We start from the raw sequence: 13,041 nt of genomic DNA, 5'->3' as shown, positions 1-13,041 counted from the left end.
TTCCCAATCACGGCAACGGGAGAGCGACATGTAGCCACGAGGCTTGAGGGGTATCCCACACAGCCAATGGCTAAGTGACGAGGACGATGGATGGTTGTGGCTTGGTCGCGCTCAGCTGTCCGCGCTGAGACGGAGAGACTCGAATCATCTCGTGATGGAGAAGCTGACAGAGTTCGGGCCTGCCATGGTACAGAGCTTTAAGGGCGTCGTGGCTGGCAATTAACCGGGTTGTTCCCCCATTTGAATATCCCCTCAGTCTCCTTCACTCGACCATACGTCATCTTGTACTCACCACGCATAATGAGGTTCTAAAAAGTACCATCGACCGGGCCCAGCCGTTACGGCCCACAGTCGGAGCTGAGTGCCTACACGAGCGGGGGATTTGGGTGCACCGAGTATTTCCAACTGCCTGGTCACGACACAGAGGATACGATTTCCTCACTTTACAACAACTATCACTACAACAGCAGCTCGAACACGCTGGTGACAGGATGGAAGAAAGCACCTACTTCTGTTACGCGGAAGGCGTCCACGCCGACTGGCTGCGGCTCGGAAGTCTGGCGTTCGACTATGCAAATCCACGCACAAGAACGCCTTACATTCACAAGCCCAGCAAGAGCCTGCTCGACGACCCTCCACAGGCAGCGGAAGATCAAAGACCGACTTGTTACATGGCATTCGAGCGCGGCAAAAGTAACAGCTTTGGCGCCGGTCTAAAGGGCTTGCTGGAATTCGACCACGACCGTGCCGGGAGTAGTTACTCTTTGGTGGTGGGAAAAAATGGCAGCAAGATCGAACTGAACAGGTGGGTGATTCCCAAATTTCACTCCCCGGCGGAACAGACTGACTGAGCTCTCAGCCCTGAAAATTACTTTTCGAAAGTCATCTTGGAAGATCAAAACGCGAAGCTATGGCTTCGATCTCGCTTGTCAGTGTTCAGTAGGTGGGACGCTCTCAAGAAACGGATGAGCTTTCGCCCCGAGATCTGGATGGTCACTGGAATTTTTGTCATCAAGGATGCATTCTACTACACGACTAAGTCGAAAGAAGTCTCAACTACAGCTAAGTCGGAAATACCAATCCCTGAGCCGACCGGCATAGCAGAGCTCCTGGATCTCAAAGTGGGCTTACATGCTCAGTTGAGCTCCACCACGATGGTGACTGCCGGCGGACAGATTCTGGGAGAGAGGGTCTGGGCAGCACAGTGGCAGCGGGTGGGCACCAAGATCATCAAAGACGAAGACTGGGAGACAATAGCGCCCAACAAGCTGCGGCTTCTGCCGCTCCGTACTCAAGCTGTAAAGGGCGGCCCGGAGGTGGCAGAGTTGAGTTTGGGACAGGAGCAGAGTTTGATGGGCAGTGATGGGAACGAGACGTTGGCTGAAGAAGCTGACGCCTGGCAGGAATTTGAGAAGGATGCGCAGAACATCGAGAAGAAGCTAGAGTCGATTGACTAGTGGGTAGTTATGATGTTATGATGCAAGAAATACATGCGATATGACGACAAATAGACCGGGTTTCTCATATCAAGATGCAGCCACAATAACTAGAGCGTGCCTATTTCAGCTCTCGAGAAGCGGGGTCCCAGCCGCAGTAGCCTCGATGGTTTTCGATTTACCTGAGTGATATTGTCTCGATGCTCGGCCTCGGTCTTGACGTTCTGCAATACGTGCATCAAGTTAATCGTCCGTGATTCCGGAGTGCTGAAGAGTCAATATGGCTTCGGATGCAAGCAGCCCCGCCGCCGCCAATGAACCACCAGAATCCCCAGACCCGTTACGCAAACTGACTGAGTTGCTGGGTAAGAATTCCCCATCATTGCAAGCCTGGAGCCCAAACTCACTTTGTAGTTTGTGCTGATAAAGTACCGCAGTAATGGACGCTGTCGGGCTCCAAAGTTTTGACAACAACGACCTTGGGCAGGCCGAGATAGTACAGCGCGGAGTACTCGAAGAAACCAAGGAGTTCTTCGACCATGATCATCCACTCGCCACCGAAATCATGCACAATTTATCAATTACACTGTTCGATCTGAAGCAATACGTGGAAGCAATAGAACTTCAACGTGAGGTTCTCAAACGACAAGAGACGATTCTGGGGCCCTACCACCCGGGCACGTTACTGGCTAAGGACTCTCTATCTGTCACCTTGGGCGCGGTGGATGAGTTGGACGAATGTTTCAGTCTTGTGGACGATATATGCAGGGTAAAGCAGGATTATTCTGCACTAGACAAAATCCTCCAGCACCTCGCATCTTCATCGTGGTACGCGCCGCATAATACAGACGCGACTCTGAAACTACAGCGGGCCCTATTCACTGTGCGCCAGAGAATTCTGGGCATAGGACATCCTCAGACACTCCAGGCGATGGGAACATTAATCTTGACGCTGGCACATCGTGGAGACCTGAAAGAGGCCATCAGTCAACAGCGGAAAATGCTCAATTCACAACAGGCCGCTGATGCACCAGATGCATTTGATGAGCTAGCTCCAGCCGAGGTGCTCGCGTTTCTACTCCGGTTAGATGGCCGGCTCGCGGATGTGCTGTCATTGCGACGGAAACTGGCGGAAGAGTGCAAAGACAGGAACGGCTCTGAGCACATAGCAACACTTATCGCGTTGAGTAAGGTGGGAGACGCCTTGCGGGAGTGCGGCCTTTTAGACGACGCCATGTCGACATACAACACAGTCTGGGAGACGAGCAACCGGTGCAATGGCGAGCAAGATCCCGAAACTATTAACGCCATCGAGAAACTCGCCCTCACGCTGCACTATCAGCGGAAACCAGACGAAGCAATCTCTCACCAGCAAAAAGTCGTTGCGCTGCGGTGTGAGAGCGTGTGGTTGAACAATCATCGGACCGTAACGTCGGGCGAAACATTGGCCTTCTGGCAGTTCGAACGGGGCCAGTTCGACGATGCCGTCTCGAGTTTCCACGCTTCTGCAAGGACGATATCTCACGGAACTGACGAGCAGAGCACGAACACAGAAACCCAAGATACCCTCTCGTAGGCGGTGACGTCCAGAACTGCTGTGAGTTCACGAAGCAACCCGTCCCCGCACTGGCAAGGTTGAAACAACTTTTTTTACGTAAAATAATATTATTAGCAGGGAGGATGAATAGATATATAAGTGGTTACGGGTATTATTCATGGAGAATGCCTACATATGTTCACCGGGGTTTGAGCTGTTGATGGGTAAACTGTTTCGGGGGGGATGCCTGCCCTTGAACAGGAAACAAGAGCTTGACGGGATCCCATATTTCCAAAGAGTATGGTCGTATGTGCTAGACTGAGACGTTGAGTCGACTTCTATTCGCGATGAGGAAGCATGAAGTCCGGTCTTGAATGTTACCACAATCACTATTTCCTTCGTCGTGAGTATAAATGGCATTCCCAGCGCCGGTGTAGCTGTCATGGTCTTGAGATTGCGCCTTTCGACATGCATCTCCCAGCCTACGTATGAATGCATACAAAACGTAGACGTCAGTTCTCCACAAGCTCCTCGCCGAGGACCAGACTACACGCCAGTAAGCATGGCTCCCGCACATCCGACTTCCATCGCCCAGATACTCCGTAACTGTGAAGTGGAATCCGGTCGTGTCTATTTCTTCAACTCTACGCAAGAGAACTAGCAATCACACATCGGCCACTTAACGCTTCTTAACAATCCTAGTCGAGGGTAACATGTCTAATACAAATTGAAAACTTCCGCCTCCTCCAACTTCGTGGCCTGATCTCTCAAGAACGAGCTCGCCATGCGCTCGTGCACATAGCACTCCCCGACAAACCGGTACAGCTGATCTTTCAACATTTCACTGCCTTCAAAGGTCCAATCATCTCCCTCAAACTATGTTTCCTTTCTCACAGGGCGAACCACAAAGGGTACACGGGATCCGAATAGTGCAACAATAATGTCACCGGGTCGTGTGTCAGGCGGACACATTCCCATTCGCTCATCTTCAGTGATGAAGAAGCATTTGCCCACGCCACCACAGAGGAATGGGAACAACTTGGTCTGAGAGATGCCCCTCGCAAACATTTCCACCTTCAAAAGCTCGCCGATCCTTGGCGGAGGGTACATAAAACGGGGGTCATTCTCTGCCCAAAACAATGCAAAGCTCGTCGCTACGGTCTCGTCGTTCCAGGGTCCGTCTGGAATGCCTTCGTCGTCGTGGTCTAAACAGTTTTCGCCGCGGTAGACTGGGCTCAAGAGCAGAGTCTCGAGAAAGTCTCGGAACATGAGTTCCTCTTTGCCTTGGTATCTGCCGCCTTCCCTGCCTAACCATTCTTGGGCTTCGACTGCCTCGACTACCTCGTCGTGGAAGAAGATAGCCGGCGACCTAGCTTCTTTAATCATAAGGAGTGTGTAGAAGAAAATATATGCCGATTTCTATATTAATCTATCTCAGAGTATCTATCAAGAGGTTAGGGTGCCCTAGTACACACATACCCAGAGGGGGGACTAGAAGCTCAACAATATAAAAAAAACACCAATAGTATCAACAATAGAGTATCTATATATCGCTGCGTTGCCTGGATTGACAGCTTCCGTGGTCACTCCTCTGGAGTAGGTGATACACCAAGAGTCATACCTCCATCTACGGAGATAACTTGGCCAGTTATCCACTGAGACTCGGGCAGGCAGAGAAATACAACCACTCCCGCAACATCCTCAGCAACACCAAGCCTCGTCCATGGGGTTGCTCTCCTCAACACGTCGTGGATCTTACTATCCTCAAAATTCTGTCTAGCCATACCCGTCGCAACCACGCCGGGAGCAACGCAATTAAAGTTGATATAGTCTTTTACATAATCCAGGGCTCCTACTTTCGTCATATGGTTAATAGACGCCTTCGTCGCAGAGTATGCAACCTAGCCTGGGAACCCAAATACGCCGGCGCAGGATGAGATGTTAATAATTCGCCCGCGACTTCCCCAGTTGGTATTGTAATCCTGCTCGATGAATTGACGAACGGCCTTACGACTCATCCTAGCAGTTCCGAGGGTATTTACAGCAACCATCTTTGACCACAAGTCCTCCGACTCATCGGCAAAGAGGGTGAATGATGCCCCATAACCGGCGCAATTGATAAGGATATCCAGCCGGTAAAATGTCTAGACTTATTATTAGAAATATGTAGCCTGTAACCGCGCTATCTTTACCTCGATGACCAAGCGGAAGGCTTCTTCAACCTGCTGCGTGTTTGAAATGTCGGCTTGAACGAATATGGCCTCTCCTCCACTAGCCGCAATTGCTTCAGCTGTGGTCTTTTCCAGGTCGCGCTCGTAGCCTTCTTGGTTGGCTTGGCCTTGCAAATCGCAACATACAATTTTGGCACCGTGTGTCGCCAAACCCAAGGCAATCGCGCGACCGACTGAATTGTGCATTCTAGGTCAGCACAGCAATGCGCGGGAGCTCAATTGATGAGGATGAACTTATTCCCCGACGAAGCCCCCGTGATTAATGCCACTTTTCCAGCCAGTTTATTTGACATTTTGTTTGTTTGGGTGGATACTAGACGAAAGTTAATAGACTCTGGATCTAGCGGTTGCTGATGGATCCGTTCCGGTCAAATTGATTAATGTAAATCGTGTTCAAGTTGATAATAATGATCTTGATATATATATATATCTATATATGCTTGTTCCTTCTGGTCATCCGGACCAGCCGGAAGAGGGGTTATCAGACCCCTCTTCTGACTAAGTGTCACGGCCCAGGTTGAGACCAGGCGGTGACTAGAGGCGCATTTGCGAGGGGCCCCGCCTTTTCCTCAGAGGGTGTTCAGAGTCGAGAACACCCGGAAAAGCAGCAACAATCCTGATGCAGGAAGTTGGTCCCGTATTCGCGCCAGGCATTACACCCTGCTGAAATACATCCTTACTCAGCGGTAGTTTAAGCGGATATGAGGCTGTGGTCACCCATCCTTAACCTCGTCCTACTTCCTACCTGCTCACTTAACTATACCTAATTCCTACTCCTACCCTCAGCGACTGTGGCGACCTGATCGCGTGGCTTGGTAGCGTCGTTCAGGGTGCTTTGCATCGACACCCGGTCGGAACAGTAACAGCCGTACCTGGTGAGGGAGGGAGATGCCTCGCTAGTGAAATGCGCACACGAGCACGTGCGGCTCTTCCGCGACCCTCCTTGAGATGATGTCAAGGCCATGAACGGAGCGGCAGAGAAGGCTGGCTGACGTGACGGCCTGTGGAGGATGGCCTGTGCTTTGATCGAGGGGGCTCGCTGTCGCCGACATGTCTAGAGCTCAAGGCGTCTACCTGCAGAAAGCGCAAATTAGTCCTCGGCAGTCAGCGAGTTGAGCATTGCCCAATTCTCAGTTTAAGCGACGAAGATCACCACTTGTGAGGCATGTTGCAGCGGGACACGAAGCGGACAAGGCTGATTCACCTTTAATGAGATAATCTAGAGTAAAGTACTTGTGGAGCAGGATTCTCTAGTATCGAATTAGTATCAATATTGATAATGTTCTACGAAGACATTTCCGCTTAGGACATCGCAGCGCTTGGAATATCGCAGCGCTTGGGAAAATCCGCAGCACTGTCGGACGGCTATGTCCAAGTCGCTGCTATTAGCTATGCAAGTAGGTCTTCGAGTTGCTTGTTGGGGCCGACTTACTGCCAACAAGGAGATATACCATCGGGCGGTTATTTTGAGGCCATGATCACTCTGGACAATACCTCGTGCAAAGGAATTACCCGTTACCTAAGATATCACCATTACCATGCCGGCTGCCGAGTGCCAGAATAACCGAACCCCTGACTTCGGCGCTTATTCCTGAATTATTGGAAACTGTCCGACCTCGCCAAGTGTTGCCCACCCACGGAGGCACATTGTAGTGTCAGCATACCTAAAAGGCATTGTGCACGGTCTTGCGGCTGTGCCTGACAATGTGCCTTTCTGGGGTCAGGTCAGTCGAACATGCCATGGGTGGTACGATATGAGCATTGACCCTAGATTCCCACGGCGAGAGCAACCCACACGCGCAACAAATTAGGAACTACGCATAACAAGAACCGTATATATTCTCGATTGATTCCGATACCACTATCATGCTCGGCGGTTTCTGTTCCGAGAAAATCGTCCCAGGCTGAGTCAATGGCTAAAACGAGAGTGAGGCGCGTGTTCAGCGTCAAGGCAGCTGCTGTGCTGTCGGGCATGACGCTTTGACGCTACGTGGGCACGACACCAGATTCGATCATATCTTATCTTTGCTTCTTGAAGCCTCGAGGTGATTTATGCTCAAGATTTTACCCTTCAAGTGGTCGACCGATGTTATGTGAAGAAGCTCACCATGCTAAGAAGTAGTAGGGGTCCTCACGTGCAAGCTCACGTGCAAGGTGACTGACACCGCCGGTGTCGGCCCCACAAAGTTTTCGTCACGTCCTCAACAAAGCTTTCGAACTTGATCAACCCCGCCCTCTTTCTCGACCTTTTCAATCAAGCAACATCATCCGAATTGACTCGCGTCCCTCAATTTGAACGTCAATTGCTATAACCATGCGCTCTACCCTCAATTGGCTCCATCAATTCCATCGAGCTTGAAATCGCAACGAACTAACAAACGCAACGATCGCAACGAGCGCCGAGAACAAATACTCCAACATGGCTGAAAAGAAGACGGACGCCCCGGCAACCAATATGCTCTGGGGTGGCAGGTTTACAGGTTCGATTGTCCCCGGACACAAGCTTCAGATCTAGTATACTGACCTTGCGATGCCTAGGTGGGATTGATCCGCTTATGCACAAGTACAATGCCTCTATCGGATACGATAAGGCTCTCTACAGAGAGGATATTCTTGGATCGATCGCTTTCGCTAGGGCTAACTCGAAGGTTGGTATTATTACTGAAGACGAATTTAAGACGATCGAGTGTGGTCTGCTTAAAGTGATGGAAGAATGGAAGCAGGGAACCTTCGCTATTATGCCAAATGACGAAGATGTAAGACACTAGCCCACGCCACTTAACCTCCCAAGGCTAATATAATAAATCAGATTCATACTGCAAACGAGCGTCGATTAGGAGAGGTTATCGGAAAGGATACCGCTGGCAAGCTGCATACAGGTCGCAGCCGCAACGAGCAGGTCGTCTGTGATATGCGCATGTGGCTACGTGACCGCATCCGTGAAATCGACAGCCAACTCGTTGCTTTCCTTCAAGTCCTCACCAAACGTGCCGAGGCTGAAATGTAAGCTTAGCACTACATCCGGACAAAGCCCCTTACTGAGTAACATCCCTAGCGACTACCTCATGCCCGGCTACACCCACTTACAACGCGCGCAGCCAGTTCGCTGGGGTCAGTGGATAATGTCACATGCTGCTTCGTTCAAGCAGGATCTCGAGCGATTGCGCCAGGTCTTCGAAAGGGTCAACCTTAGCCCACTTGGTTGTGGCGCATTAGCTGGCAATGTGTTTGGCATCGATCGAGACGCAATAGCTGCGGAGCTTGGTTTTAGCGGAATCACTCTGAACTCTATGAACACTTCAGGCGACCGTGACTTTATTATCGAGTTCCTGACCTGGAACTCGATGTTCACCAGCCATATCAGCAGGTGGGCTGAAGATCTCATCTTATACTCCACTTCCGAGTTTGGGTTTTGTCGTTTGGCAGATCTTTATAGTACCGGCAGCAGGTTCGTTGTATCTATCGCGACTCCCAGACAATCCCACAAGACTCTAATCCACGTCCAGTTTAATGCCGAATAAGAAGAACGCCGACAGTTTGGAACTCTTGCGCGGCAAGTCAGGCCGTGCTTTCGGTCAAATGGCTGGGCTGATGATGGTGAGTTCGAATACAGACATATCAGCTCATGAGTGATCAGGAGCGGATCAAGAGCAGCCACTAACAGATACCTGACAGAGCGTGAAAGGCTTGCCAACTTGCTACAACAAGGACCTTCAGGAGGGATGGGAACCCATGCTGGATTCGGTTCAAACTATTTCGGACAGTCTGGGCATCGCCAACGGGGTCATCGCTACCATGACCGTGCGGCCTGAGCGGATGTTAGCTGCCCTAGATAAGACGATGCTTGCTACTGATGTCGCGGAGTGGCTGGTGCGAAACGGATGTCCTTTTAGGGAAGCTCATCATATTTCTGGACGCATTGTTGCATTATCGGAAAATACGGAAACCCCGATGGATAAGCTAACCCTGGAGCAACTGCAAGCTATTGATTCTCGATTTACAGCGGATATTGTAAAGGCCTTCGAATATGAGTCGAGTGTTGAGGCGAAATCGGCCAGGGGCGGTACTAGTCGATTAGCTGTGCTGCAGCAGATTCAAGAACTCCGTGCTATCTTGGATTAGAGGTCTGATGGCCTGGTGCAGGATAAGGGTGGAAGAAGGGAATTTGGGACGGACATTACGAATTGCGCTTCATTCTGTGGAAAGAGATATGTTTTGAGAGGCTAGACAGATCAAAGACAAGAACACGACAAGATACCTGCTTCAAGAAACTCGAACAAAACATCTGCAGACGAACTGGACATAAGGGGAGATGTTCGAGGTGAAGATGCCTTCGTCTATAGCTGAAAGGCATCTTTAATTCGAATCATGCACGGAATCATCCAATGTATGCTTCTCCTCAAATCTCATTAAGAGATCCCCCGCAGATTTATCGTCTAGGATGTCCTCCAGAGGTTAATCGTCTGAGAAATCCTCCAAAATCTCCTCGTCGTCGTCCAAGGGCTCATTGATGCCACTTTGGCTGATCTCGTTATCGTCGGCTTTGCTTAGGGCAATAGCAGGGGTTGCCTTTTCGAGAAGGCTAAGCAACTTCCCAACGTCCAATTCCCATCCCTTCGCGCCACGATCAGCTGAGGAGAAGTGGAAATTAATTTTCCCAGAAAGAGGCATGCTGAAGGCCCTCAGCAGGTATGCCTTGACTAATCGAATAGTCATTATCACATCAACCCCGGCGTCGTGGGCATTCAAGGTCAGCCTCCAATCCTCAGGGAATAAGGTCCCGTAGAGCTTCGAGAGTTGCAAGGACAGCACTCTTGCGTCAAGTTTCATTTGACGCCGGATAGTATGATACCATCCCAGTGGCTGATCGCTAAATTTCCATTCAGGAACCAGCAGATCTTCGGCGCCCGCAGTCATGAGAATGTAACTCAAGCATCGAATATCGATTTGAGTCCTTGCCCAAGTAATGCAGACTTCCACGGGCCCATGTTCCTAGGGAGGAGAAGGCAAGTTAGATGAGTAAAAAGCAAATAAAAGAAGGCGATAGAGAAGGCGAATGTTGCACTTACATTGATATGCTTCCGCATAAGGTCTGCAATCGCATGACACGTCAGACCTATCATTCTGTCTTCCTCACGGCTAGGCTGAAACCTTTGAATCACCCCAACAGAGGCGAACGGGCCGCGAGCTTGGTGGAATTTCGAAAGGCTGATCTTTTGCCGGAGTTCCCCAACTGTTATCTTATGATCTATGACCGTGGGGGGGACAACCTGTCGCTCAAAAGCATCGAATATAGCTACCTGAAGGGGTAGTGGCCCATCGTCTGAGTTGATATACTTGAAATTAATAATGAATGTGTTGTGAGGGTGCTTGAGAAATGTTGTGAGGGTTTTAGCGCAACCTTCGAGGAGAGGAAATCGAAAATTCTGCGATAAAATTGACCTGGTAGTACGATCCGACTCTTTCTTTGAATGAAGAGAGTCAACCTTCTTATATCCTTCACACTCTCTTAGATGTTTATCCTCATATCCCCGAGAGAAACGACGGAGACAGATTGGATAAAGCTGCTTTGGACAGTTATGAGGCCTGTTGCGCTCAACTATACAGGAGCAGCTAGAACAAACCATCTTTGTGCATTTTGCCCAATGTGCCGCAATTGTGTCAACTTTGAGGACGTGTCTGCAGCCTGGACAGATCCGAGTATCGCATTCAGCTTCATGCTGAGAAATCTCCTTACGTTGTCCAGTCTTGCGGCAGTAGTTGCAACGCGCTGGGTGTGCTTCAAGGCATGCAACCTTATGCTCATCCCTCATCGACGTTAGATAGTGCTTACTACATCGGGAGCATGTCCAGTACTCGCAGTTCTGCAGATGCTGATCTCTCTCAGACTTCAACATACTCATGTAGCAGCGTCCACAGCACCACCGATCGCATTTCTGCAAGTGAGCGTCTCTCTCTGTCTTAAAGACAACCAGAAGACACGCTCTGCAGGACCAGAACTCGCAAGACTGGATATGTTCATCCTGAGCTGACCGCGGAAACTTTTTGATGCAGTGCGTGCATCTCCACACTGGACAATTCGGCAGGTGCTCGTACCTCTCTGAGGCTTTCATTCTTGCAAGCAAATACCGCAGAGCCATTCCTGGCAGATCTTTGAAGGCTCGTCTCTTTCTGCAGCCAACATTACTATTGAGAAGTGCCTGCAGAGCCAATACTCGCAAGCCTCAACATGTTCTTCAATCTTATTCTTGTCGAAGTATTGCCTGCATTTCGTGCACTGTTTCCTCAGTTTCTCGCGTGGACCGCGACAATCCTTGCGATGCTGCTCCATGTCTTTGACTTTGTTGCCGCAAGTACTGCAGCGAAGCACTGGGCATAGAAGCCGATGTGCCGCCAGCTCGCCTTCTGGAAAGCGGACACAGCACTTATAGCATGTGCTAAAAGGCCCTGGGCAGGTGTGTGAATCCTTCTCATTCTAGTTGAAGTCTTGCTCGCACATATCGCATCTCCAATTGGGCCGAGGTGTAGTATAGTCCATGGCATCGTGACTGTGTATACCGTCTGGTCGTTGAACCACCCAGGAGCCGTCAATGAAATCGACCTGAATAGTCCAAAATCAGGGATCATCAATTTTAGCGCCACCTGAAGTGAGGTCGTCGCGTCGAAAACAACAAAACCTATAGAACATAGGTTTCGCTGGTCGTAGGTTGCTTGAAATTCGGACGATTTGATATCCATTGTGTTGTTGAGCTTGTTTGATAGCATCCTTGGCTGCGAGGTGCGTAGGAAACTCCTTCCCCTCAAGATGCTGCAGTTCAGGATTTATATCAGTATCTGCTGTGACCTTAGGTAACAACTCTCTGAATGAGCAGTACTCTCCCGCAGTGCTGTATAGGCAGTTGGCACATGCGCCCTTCGCAATGTCGATGGAAGAATGGTCGTGGCTGATAACACACGTCGTCCAGCGTCCCTTGCCCCTCTCGCACGATCTGCAGGGTCTAGGAGCAGGGACTCCAACCACCTGGAGTAGGCCACCCAAAAGGTGACGTGAGTAGACCCATTTGAAAGGAGCTGCGTTATGTTTTTCTTCGAGAGGATTGTTGTTTCGGGGCGATCTCTTCAAAGCTTCCAATTTCGCCTTCGTTATACCAGTTGTGAATGGATGATCCTCCTTAGCCAGCCATGTACTCGTCTTGGAGAGTGTTGAGGCAATAGGGAATTTGTTCTCCATAGCTGGATATGTCGTATGGAGAAGGTGCCAGGCTGGGGTTTGGTGTCCTAAAGTGGTGATTAGTACAACAACAGGAAGGGTAAATATAAACGAAGCTTACGTTGGACTGTGGTGGCTAGGAGGCTGTATTGTTCATCAGGATTAGAAACTGGGCTTGGTCTTGCAGATTCGTCTGCTTCCTCTTCGTCGCCTTCTTCTTCTTTCTCCGCCGTAGAGCCATTGGGTTTTTTGACGTTCTGTAATCTGGCCGCTTGCTTTCGAAGACGTCGCTGTGTTTGGTTCAGCCTCTCAGCCTTTGTATTGTTTCGAATTGCCTTGGATCGTGTTCCTATCTTCCACCGACTTTTGCGTGATGCCTTAACTTCGTGTGAAGCATATGGAGAGCCTGCCAACGTGGCTAAACCATGAATATTTCCAGAGACAACATCATGATCAACTCCGGAGATAGATTCAGGGGCGGGTTCAGGGACAGGATCAGAAGGCTGAGGTCCTTCTTCTTTGGTGGCTTTTCGATCCGATCCGTGCCAGCAACTGTGTATAGGGGCCTGAAACAGGGCTGTGCGCTCAGCTCAGGTATTGATCACCCACCTGATCACCTCTGCTCAG

General features: G+C 50.1%; 7 protein-coding genes across 7 annotated transcripts; 3 read left to right on the top strand and 4 right to left on the bottom strand.

The window, feature by feature from the left end:
* Nucleotides 1-407: 407 nt before the first annotated feature.
* On the top strand, nucleotides 408-1,457 carry BGZ61DRAFT_514879 (uncharacterized protein; the record flags this gene model as incomplete). The annotated part of the gene is made up of 2 exons (XM_046252217.1): nucleotides 408-805; nucleotides 860-1,457. Exons 1-2 carry the CDS (start codon nucleotides 492-494, stop codon nucleotides 1,455-1,457), a joined length of 912 nt encoding a protein of 303 aa, XP_046108397.1. The 5' UTR covers nucleotides 408-491.
* Nucleotides 1,458-1,716: 259 nt separating this feature from the next.
* On the top strand, nucleotides 1,717-3,012 carry BGZ61DRAFT_474270 (uncharacterized protein; the record flags this gene model as incomplete). The annotated part of the gene is made up of 2 exons (XM_046248559.1): nucleotides 1,717-1,801; nucleotides 1,874-3,012. 2 exons carry the CDS (start codon nucleotides 1,717-1,719, stop codon nucleotides 3,010-3,012), a joined length of 1,224 nt encoding a protein of 407 aa, XP_046108396.1.
* An 837-nt stretch (nucleotides 3,013-3,849) lies between these two features.
* Nucleotides 3,850-4,359, bottom strand: BGZ61DRAFT_528871 (uncharacterized protein; the record flags this gene model as incomplete). The annotated part of the gene is made up of 1 exon (XM_046253327.1): nucleotides 3,850-4,359. The coding sequence occupies one exon, from the start codon at nucleotides 4,357-4,359 to the stop codon at nucleotides 3,850-3,852; it is 510 nt and encodes a 169-aa protein (XP_046108395.1).
* Nucleotides 4,360-4,419: 60 nt separating this feature from the next.
* On the bottom strand, nucleotides 4,420-5,629 carry BGZ61DRAFT_444932 (uncharacterized protein). The gene is made up of 2 exons (XM_046245012.1): nucleotides 5,166-5,629; nucleotides 4,420-5,117 (listed from the first exon to the last, which is right to left on the bottom strand). Exons 1-2 carry the CDS (start codon nucleotides 5,388-5,390, stop codon nucleotides 4,875-4,877), a joined length of 468 nt encoding a protein of 155 aa, XP_046108394.1. The 5' UTR covers nucleotides 5,391-5,629; the 3' UTR covers nucleotides 4,420-4,874.
* A 1,994-nt stretch (nucleotides 5,630-7,623) lies between these two features.
* On the top strand, nucleotides 7,624-9,326 carry BGZ61DRAFT_528869 (argininosuccinate lyase; the record flags this gene model as incomplete). The annotated part of the gene is made up of 6 exons (XM_046253326.1): nucleotides 7,624-7,684; nucleotides 7,743-7,960; nucleotides 8,014-8,207; nucleotides 8,260-8,652; nucleotides 8,711-8,801; nucleotides 8,880-9,326. 6 exons carry the CDS (start codon nucleotides 7,624-7,626, stop codon nucleotides 9,324-9,326), a joined length of 1,404 nt encoding a protein of 467 aa, XP_046108393.1.
* A 333-nt stretch (nucleotides 9,327-9,659) lies between these two features.
* On the bottom strand, nucleotides 9,660-10,403 carry BGZ61DRAFT_585403 (uncharacterized protein; the record flags this gene model as incomplete). The annotated part of the gene is made up of 2 exons (XM_046256400.1): nucleotides 10,274-10,403; nucleotides 9,660-10,196 (listed from the first exon to the last, which is right to left on the bottom strand). Exons 1-2 carry the CDS (start codon nucleotides 10,325-10,327, stop codon nucleotides 9,660-9,662), a joined length of 591 nt encoding a protein of 196 aa, XP_046108392.1. The 5' UTR covers nucleotides 10,328-10,403.
* Nucleotides 10,404-11,820: 1,417 nt separating this feature from the next.
* Nucleotides 11,821-12,811, bottom strand: BGZ61DRAFT_474266 (uncharacterized protein; the record flags this gene model as incomplete). Its single annotated transcript, XM_046248558.1, has 3 exons — nucleotides 11,821-12,482; nucleotides 12,536-12,704; nucleotides 12,779-12,811. The coding sequence occupies 3 exons, from the start codon at nucleotides 12,809-12,811 to the stop codon at nucleotides 11,821-11,823; spliced, it is 864 nt and encodes a 287-aa protein (XP_046108391.1).
* Between the last annotated feature and the right edge of the window lie 230 nt (nucleotides 12,812-13,041).

This window comes from Ilyonectria robusta, assembly GCF_021365365.1.
Source record: "Ilyonectria robusta strain PMI_751 chromosome Unknown BGZ61scaffold_4, whole genome shotgun sequence".
NCBI classification, from domain to species: Eukaryota; Fungi; Ascomycota; class Sordariomycetes; order Hypocreales; family Nectriaceae; genus Ilyonectria; species Ilyonectria robusta.
Note: the sequence above shows the minus strand (reverse complement) of the source record. Positions and strands in the feature narration are given on the sequence as shown.